The sequence below is a fragment of the Choloepus didactylus genome, chromosome 2, assembly GCF_015220235.1.
Source record: "Choloepus didactylus isolate mChoDid1 chromosome 2, mChoDid1.pri, whole genome shotgun sequence".
NCBI lineage: Eukaryota > Metazoa > Chordata > Mammalia > Pilosa > Megalonychidae > Choloepus > Choloepus didactylus.
Genome location: NC_051308.1, coordinates 57622120 through 57631888, shown reverse-complemented (window position 1 = coordinate 57631888; position 9769 = coordinate 57622120). Strand labels below are relative to the sequence as shown.

General features: G+C 38.9%; 1 protein-coding gene across 1 annotated transcript; it reads right to left on the bottom strand.

Annotated features, from left to right (window-relative positions):
- Positions 1-620: 620 nt before the first annotated feature.
- LOC119515886 (alpha-1,3-mannosyl-glycoprotein 4-beta-N-acetylglucosaminyltransferase C-like) lies at positions 621-9350 on the bottom strand. The gene is given in 4 exon segments (XM_037812127.1): positions 621-1753; positions 8189-8345; positions 9242-9289; positions 9291-9350. Coding segments are annotated over 4 exon segments (1398 nt in total).
- Between the last annotated feature and the right edge of the window lie 419 nt (positions 9351-9769).

The following is a 9769-nucleotide window of genomic DNA, read 5'->3' as shown; positions in this document are numbered from 1 at the left end:
ACACATTGATTTCAGACTTCTGCCTCCAGAGGAAGAATAAATTTCTGTTATCCTAAACCACCAAGTGTTTTGGTAATTTGTTATGGCAGCCCTAGGAAGCTAATACAGTATTCAATAAATGTTTATGAAATGAGTGAATGCCTTATAATGGAAAAATGAGAATACAGTCATGTTTCTGGCCAACCTAGTTTTTCTTGTCATACAGAAAGTTCAGCCTTTAATGAATTCATTTCTTGGCTGGTGAAAGGATCCTCTCATACATTGCTACAGTCTTGGGATATAAGCCATCAGTCGGTCCTACTCACATGTTTCAGTTGTTTCTAGAAGTCCGATATTCTTGCCCCAAGGAAAGAATTTTGGAAGGTAGACCCTTACGGAAAGAAAATCAGGGAAGAGTTTACCAATCCCCTGCCTCTGTGGCTCTCTGGGACCAGGAGGTATTACTTCCACCCTGCCTTTCAGCATGCTGTATCTTCTGTATTAAAAACCCTGAAAAGACGCAGCAATGAGATGTCTCTGCTAATTTAAAGACTTTAATGTTCTGTCACCTCTCTAGACTCTCACCTCCAACCTGACTCCTTCAAGAAGCCCCAAAGTAGTCCCCATATCTCACTTAAACTTCACTTAATCCAGACGTTGATGTGCCTGATTGCTATCCCAGAGGGATGAGTGGCTGTCACAAGCAATCTCACACATTTTACCTTCTTTCCAGACTTTTCAGAGAATACTTGCTTATTCAGGCTGCCATTTACCAGTAGCCCCAGCAGAGTATAGTTATCACAGTCATTACTCCCATAAGTAGACTCATAGCCCAGTTCTACTTGCCCCTCTTTCAACTGATTCTCCTCTTTTAAGTCAGAGCCCGTCAGTACTTGAACTCGGAACACTTTGGCTGGTATGTCCAAAACCACAGTCAGATGGTTGCCAGCCTCAGCCCCCTTTGTGTAAAAGAAATTTTTATCCAGGCTATAGGCATTCATGGGAACAGAGTCACTGGTAACCTGCAGGTTAGTGTAGATGGAGGCAGCAGGGTTGCTGGGAGAGCCAGTATCATTTTCCTCAAGCTCCTTATCTTTGAGGCTATTTAATTTTCCTTCAAAGGAAGAGTAATCGTCCATATGATGGAAGAGGGAGGGGAAGAATTGGATCGATTTCTTTTGCAAGAGGTCAAGAAAATGGGAGAGGAGATAGTCACAGGGCATTTCTTGGTAAAAGAGGAGAAGGAAATGAACAAAGCGGGGGAGGTCCCTGGTACGAAAGAGTTTTCCAGTGAAGTTCAGCTGAGAGAACTCCAGAATCACCCAAGGTTTGTCTTCCCAGGCAGACAGTATGGTAGCAATCTGGGTGACAAATCCAGGAGCACATTTCACATCATCTTCGATCATTAAGAAATAGTCAGAGTGGTTGGTAGCAAAGTTCATGAGGAAAGCATAATCCATGTTCTGCTTGGAGTGGAAGGCTACATCGGCAGGGGTGTCGTTTAATTTCTTCTTAAGGTTCTTCAAGGAAAGATAGCTTTTAAGAGGGGTATTGATCACTACTAGTTGTCTGGCCTTGATATATGGTTCAAAAAGGCTCGAGATGCTGGAGATCATTTGATTAAGCCACTTGGGGTCAGGATCTGCCAGGTGTACCAGAACAATGAAGTGTTTCTGCTCTGATGGAGAGGAAGCAAAGAAGAGGAACTTCAAGGTGTCCAAGAGGTAGCTCCCTTGGGGATGCTGCACCGAGGAAATCCCTATGGTCAGCAGTTCTAGGAAGGAGAAGAAAAGGGGACCTTTATCAATTTAGGGCTATGAGAAAAGTAAGCTATGGGTTATGATATTCTTCTAGGTTTTCCCATAAGCCATCGCCATATGTGCCTACGATTACATTTTCTCTCCCCAGGACTGAGTATGGACTAGATTAGGTGTTAGCATCTCGTCACAAGTTTTTTTTTTTTCCTTTTTTTTTTTTAAACATTACCTTTGAAAAACTGTTGTGGGAAGATTGGATAAAGATGACAAGCTAAACATTTATATCTGTGCCTGCCTCCTTCCTAAAATACCACTAAAAACCCAGAAAGTTTGCCATAAAAGAACAACAATATTTGAAGAAATCCTAGAAGGTAGGGAGAAGATGGGACAGGAATGGTGGAGAAATCTAAATGAAGAAATTCATAGCCCAAAGGACACGCAAGAGAAAGCAACTGCATGAGTGCATCTTTTGATCAAAAACCTCGGAGAAATTATAAGTTCAGAGACATTAAATACAAATAAGAGGAGTGGGTGCTGATGTGGTCATCTAGATAATTAATTATAGAACTGTTTCAAAACCTCTGGGCCAGTGACCACCAAGGGGCTGGTGGTGGCAATATCCATTTCCAGTCTAAAGTCCTTAGGACTTCTGTGTAAATGAAGGGACTGTCTGTCAGAGGAAAGTTCATGGTTTGAGATCTGGGGTTGGAGAGAACATCAGAACTAAAGCCAAGAACTCTAGGCAACAGAGAGGGAAAAGGAAATACATCTTACCATGACCTTTTCCTCTTGGATAAAGCTCTGTGTATAGCTTTCTGAAGTAGAAGTTCAGAAATATATAGGCTGCCAGAATTTGTCTACGGCAGATAAATGGGGAAGTACCCCTGAAGATTTAAGCCTCTGCTATTAGAGATAGGAGGATTCATTACCCAAAAGACCTATTATCCACATCCCTTACTGGCTTCATGTTCCACTCCTCTCCTACAATCTAATGAGGCAGGATTCCATAACCACAGCCCATTTTGACAGAGAGGCAAATAGGGATGGTCATTTAGAGTGAAGAATTACATTGTTGATTCAAAATCCTCAAATACAAATCTGAAATAAGAATCACCAAACATTTGAGGAATACCAACATAATGGAAGAGAAACAACTCAATCAGAAAGAGAATTAATTCCAGAAACAGAGTTAACAGAGGAAACAGTAAATTGAGGAATCTTTCAAATAAGTTAAATCAGTCCTTAGAGAGATTGGAGAGGAAATCACATCCTTTGGAAAAAGAACAAGTTGATACAATTCAGAAAGAATTTGTAGAAAAAATGGATATGGATACTTGATCAAGTTCAAATTAGATACTTTGGCAAGAATACTTCATGGGTTGGTGGTGTGTTCTTCCCTCAGAAGGCACATAATAGCAGAGTGTTTATTATGTTTTTATTGTATTAGCAGCTTTTGTTGCTCAATGCCTGGATCCATTAGTTCATTAGGGGTAGCAAAAAGGTGATATCTAAGTCAATTATTCCTTCTTTAGTTATTATCCGGAATGCTCCTATAAAGAGAAAATTCCCCCCATCTACTCTTTGGTTACCAAGTGGTATGATTTATATAGGAAAGTAGGATAGAAGTTTGATTCTTTCCCTTTATTTTCCAGTTTTCAAGATAATGGGTTGGCTTCCTAGCATCTTTCAATGGTGAATAAGTTTGCCAGTTTTATTTTTGTGTTATTATGAACTTATGGATTTTATATGTTTCAAACCATTGGAATTTTATTTTACTGTTGCTTAATTTGTCCCGTCTTTGGCAAATAGTAGGGACTGATTCCTTTTGATACAACTTTAGTCAATTTTGAAGGCTTCCTTGCTATCTGGTATGACATCTCCTGTCTTAGACCTGGAATCAGTCATTTTTACAAGGAGTTCTGGATCATTTTAGTGGAAAATGGTATTTAAAGTTCGCAGTCTGGGCACTAGGGGTGCTCACTGATATATGAGTTGGTCATTCTAGGCCTTAGTGGACAGAACTAAAAGCATTTTTAAAAAGATGAAACATATTTACCAATTCAAAATATATTGAAATTTAAAGAAAAAGGTAGTTTTTTTTTTCATTGACAGTTCTTTGTGTTAAGGCCAACAAACTTAAGCATTCCTTAAATTCATCTTATTTTATTAATAAATAGATAAGCCATGTCCTTTGAATTCTTAAAGTATTGGGGTCAGAAAAAGCTTATTCTGCATCAAAGTTTCTTTTTTCTTATCAAAGACCATCACAACCTATAGGGATAAAATAGGTGTCATAATAGAACTTCAGGAGAGTACACAGTGCCAAAGTGAAGTTGGTTCAGCAAGGAAGACCACAAAGTCCTGGTTGAACTGACAGAGAAAAGACTACCTGTTTTTCAGCCACTGACTTCAGTAATAGATTCCAGCAGGTTACCAGTGACAGAGGAAAAGGGCCACCATTGCTGAAGAGTTCACTGTGGACCACAGATAGATCCAGGTTCGAGCTATAATTTTGGGCATACTTAGCAAACAGATGGTGATTACGGCTGTGAGACAGAGTGCAGTCACTGAGACAGTGAATCTGGACAAAGCCTGAGCTCTTGGTATGTTAACATTTAGAGGTTGGGGAGAGAAGATAAAGAAGCAAAGGAAACTGAGGATCTATCAGTGAGGTTGGAGGAAAACCAGAAATCCTGGAAGCAATTGATGAAAATGTTGAAAGAAAAGATTGATCTACTTACTGTGTCAAAAACTGTGATAGGTCAAGTAAGTTGAAGACAGGAAATTGATCAGTGTTCAAGCAATGTGGAAGTCATCGTTTTTTTTTTTCTCTCTATTGTTTTTTTTTCTTCATTTTTTTATTGTGAAATATATATACAGAAAAGTGATGAATTTCAAAATACAGTTTAACAGGCAGTTATAGAGCAAATTTCAAAGTATAGTATGAGTTACAGTTCCACAATTTCAGGTATTTCCTTCTGGCTGTTATAATACATTAGAAACTAAAAAGAAATATCTATATAATGATTCAGTAGTCATAATCATTTGTTAAATCCTAACTTCTCTGTTACAACTCCTCTCTTTCATTTGATCATTTTCTCAGCCTTCAGGGATATTTGGGCAATGACCATTCTAAATTCTTCGTGTTGAAAAGGGGTGTTGACATTATGGGGTAGGGGACTGCAATTGGTTGGTGTTCTGGGAGAGACTGGTACTTCTAAGTTTCTGGACTTATCTGGCATAGGAACAATCTGGAGGTTTTAAGTTTCTGGAAAATAGACTTAATAAATACAACTTTTATGGAGTCTTAGATAGAGCCCTAGGTTTTCTTTAGGGTTTTCAGGAATACTGTTGGTTGGGGCTTGCCATACCATAATATCTGGCTGAAGCTTGCATAAGAGTAACCTCAAGAATGACCTCTTGACTCTATTTGAAATCTCTTAGCCACTGAAACCTTATTTTGTTACATTTCTTTTCCCCCTTTTGGTCAAGAAGGCATTGTCAATCCCATGATGCCAGGGCCAGGCTCATTCCTGGGAGTCATGTCCCACATTGCCAGGTGACTTATATCCCTGAAAGTCATGTCCCATGTAGAGGGGAGGGTAATGAGTTTATTTTTCAGAGTTTGGTTTAGAGAGAGAGAGGCCACATCTGAGCAACAAAAGAGGTTCTTTGGGGGAGACTCTTAGGCATGTTTATAATTAGGCTTAGCTTCACCATTACAGAAAAATAACAGATATACACAGCCACACATAAAAGAAAACCCAAAACACACCATATCCCTTATTCCCCCCAATTATGTACCTCTCATACTGGTGTGGCACTAATAAGGTATTGGTGTTAAATACCTTAGTCCATAGCATGCAATTCTCTATTGTTTTTTAATTCTCTGTTTCACTTATATCTGCTCCAATGTTTGCATTGTCTCCCTTCTGCTCACTTTGGGTTTAGTTTGCTCTTCTTTTTCTAGATCCTGCAGTTGTGAGATTAGGTCTCTGATTTGAGATTTTCTTTTTTAATATAAGTGTTTAGAACTATAAATTTCCCTCTCAGCAGTGCCTTTTCAGCATCCCATAAATTTTGGTATGTTGCACTTTAAGCATTTTCATTCACCTCAAGATATTTCCTAAATTCCTTTGTGAGTTTTTTTTCTTTGACCCATTGATTACCAGCCTTTTCCTCCAGCTCTTCCTTGGATGCTGCACAGTGTTCCACAGACTTCAGAGAAATATGGCCTGCCAATATCTTGATTTGGACCTTTAGACTCTGTGCCAGTTTGAATGTATTATGTCCCCCAAAACACCATTATCTTTGATGTGATCTTGTGTGGGCAGATGTATCAGTGTTGATTAGGTTGTAATTCTTTGAGTGTTTCCATGGAGATGTGCCCCACCCAACTGTGGGTGATGACTCCGATTGGATAATTTCCATGGAGGTGTTACCCCACCCATTCAAGGTGGATCTAAATTAAATCACTGGAGCCATAAATAAGCTGGCAAACAGAAGGAACTCAGTGCAGCTGAGAGTGACATTTTGAAGAGGAGCTACAGCCAAAAGGGACACTTTGAAGAACGCACTGGAACTGAGAGAGAAGCTTCGGCTTACAGAGACAATTTGGAGACTGTCTTTGAAAGCAGACTTTTGCTCCGGAGAAGCTAAGAGAGGACAAATGCCCCAAGAGCAACTAAGAGTGACATTTTTGAGGAGCTGGAGCCTAGAGAGGCACATCTTGGGAGAAAGCCATTTTGAAACCAGAACTTGGAGCAGATGCCAGCCATGTGCCTTCCCAGCTAACAGAGGTTTTCCAGACACCACTGGCCATCTTCCAGTGAAGGTACCTGATTGTCGATGTGTTACCTTGGACACTTTATGGCCTTACGACTGTAACTTGTAACCAAATAAGCCCCTTTTTATAAAAGCCAATCCATTTCTGGTGTTTTGCATTCCGGCAGCATTAGCAAACTAGAACAGCCTCCCAAAATGTGAGACAATGAATAGCTGTTGTCTAAGCCAGTCACTCTGTGGTATTAGTTATAGCAGCCCTAGCAATGGAAGATAAATGCCCAATAAACACTTGATAAAATTCAATACCTTTTCTTGATACACTTCTTAGCTAGCTAGGAATAGATGGTAGCATCCTTACTTAGCTAACAATATAGAAATAGATTAATCAAGACCCCTCCTATGATAAATGAGAAATAGAAATATGAATCTCCCTTAAAAAATTCATTCAAAGTAAACTGTGAAGCAAGTCTCTTGGATATAAAGGTTTTTTTTGTTAGATATTGGCTATAAAATGTTTTAGTCTGTACTATTAAGTAGTTAAATTTACAACCTACTGAAGAAAATGAAGAGCTCTGAATTGCTCATAATCAGGTTGAGTAAAGGTCTCAATTGAGTTTAAAGCTTTTTGAGCTCCATTTTCTAAAATATGTAACAGATTTCACTTATGTGCTTTCCTTTTATTCAGGGTAAACAGATATGAACCCTTATCAAATTGTTTTATTGTAAGAGCTTTTCTCTTTACTCATCTGAAATGAAAACCTTTATATTTTTACGGTCCTGAAAGGTTTGGGAGGCATGTTTTAAATAATACAGATAGTAGTAATGTATAGTTAAAATAGGAGATAATGATACCTCATAAATTATACCTATTGCTAGTCCATTTTAAATGTTTACAGAACTTAACATGGGGTTGTGCATAAATTAAAAATTATATTAGAATGGATTAGATTGTATTTTACTGTATTGAAATAGTTTACATTAAGAATGTGTTCATTTACTACAAATGTAGTTTAAAAAGACTGTCAGAGGCAACTACATCAAAGATGGAAGGTCAGGGCCTCAATCATATGGGGGAGTATAAAAAGAACTGAAAACTATTTTTGCTGATTGAAAACTTGCCATAGTCTTAGCTTTGCTGTCCAGAATCATCAGCTGTACTACAGATCTACTAAAGCAGTACTTCTAAAGCTTTAATATGCATAACAATCGCTTGGGAGTCTGGTTAAAAGGAAAATTCTGATTCTGTAGGTCTGGGGTGGATGTAAGATTCTGCATTTCTAATAAGCTCCCAGATGTTGCCAGTGCTGTTGGTCCATGGGCCACCCTTTGAGTAACAAGGCACAAAAACTCAAGGAGTCTGCCCACTCAAGACACTGCATGGCCACCTCCCAACTTCTTTACCTTTTATCCAGTCCCCCTTCTTGTGGTTTCCTCCTGTATTCCCATCACATCTTCTCCTCCCTAATTTTATACAGGGAGAGGATGGGAGATTAGTGGACTCTGGATTACTATTTGTTGCAGTATAAACTCCATAGGCATGATCCATCTTCTCAGCATCTCTGTCTTCTTCAGCAGGTACCTACTCCTTTTTCCTTTCCACCCACCTTCCCTCTCTTACCCTTGCTTGATCTGTCTTTGAATGGTTGACACCCATTATGGGCACTCACTTTTCTTCATGGGAGGATCTCCAATCAAGATACGGGGGTTCACATTTTTGAGTGGTTCTGAGTTTTTCTGCGTATCTTTGAAGATTTCCAAGTGGTTTGTTCTGCCAGGGTTGGTCTGTATCCAGGCTCTCTGCCAAGCTATCATCTTCTTTTCCTCCTGAGAAAAAGGTACATTACAGCTCCATGATTCATCCCCTTTTTAGAACATAATGAAATAATCTTCAGAATACCGGGCAGGTTGCACAGGGCTCAATTCACTACTGTGTCCACCTTATCTTCTGAAAAAATTCTACCCTAGGGGTTCTTGTATACGTCCTGGGGTGAAGGGAGTTGGGATTTCTCTAGCTCTCTTGCTTTACATGTAGAGAATGAGAGAATGTCAGTATATACCATTCCTTAGCCACTGCTATCCCAACAATTACAGCCTGTTATGTCACCTAATTCCATGAAGGGCACAGCATGTGTTAGGCATGGATAGAGAATAGGTAATTACCACCTCAGTGACCCAGTCTAAGTTCTTTCCCCTTGGTGGCACTTCAGCTTCCAAATTCATTCCGCACCCTCCCTTCTTTTTGTTGGTTTCTCTGGGTTCTGGTGGAATTTTCTCTACTCATCAGAGTTTTTTTGGCTTAAAGAAATGACTTAACCTCTCTGGGGTATAGGATCCTGATGTATAAAGTGGGGGTGCAATGGAATGGGGAGATACGTAACTTTGAAAACCAAGGGAAACTTTCTAAAATGGGAAAATTAAAAAAAAGGAGAAAATTTTCTACCTCTTCAATTGCTGTATGAAAAGGGCTAACTCTGCGGAAGCATTCAGTAAGTGTTGTTTCTTCCCAGCCCTAATTCTTACTTTTTTAGAGTTCTACCATCCTTTATTATTGCCTCCATCAAAGGAAAATGATAATTTGATTTCTCAAGCTTTCCTGTCTTTCCTGTTCTTTGAATGCCTACAGTGTTAGTGATTTCATGCGTATAGAAAGTTAGATAATGTTTTCTTATTTTCAGTCAAGGAGTTTTACCTTTGCTCCACCCGTAGTTTCTAATACTCACCAAAGACAGGAAACTTGTAGTATCAAAGGGATTTTCTTTAATAAAAAAAGAAGATCGGGAGCACCACTGCTGTTGCAATAATGATGAATTTCCATGGGAAATATTTCATGGTGCCCAGCTTGGGAGATAGTTCTTGTAGGGCTGTTTCTCAAACTGCAATTCTTGGGTGTATACCTGGATGTCTGCAATTTATACACTATTGAAAATAGTTTTCATGTGATGGTAATATTAAAGAAAACTTTTATAGTTAACAAGAAAAATACTTTTCTTGTACAATTAATTACCATGGAAGATATTATTTTTAAATAAATGTTTCTAAAGCCAGTGATTCTGAAACTGGGGTTCTTAAATATATTCTTAGGGATCCTCAACATTTTTTTCCTTAAAAAAGAGACTAAATATTTCTCATGTCTGGGAAACACAGCTGTATAGAGATGTGTGCAAGGTGCTCTCAATCTCACAGCCTAGGGCTTACCTCCTCTTGCTTGGAAGTCTCCCTTTCCTTTCCTTCAGTTCCATTGTTTTAGA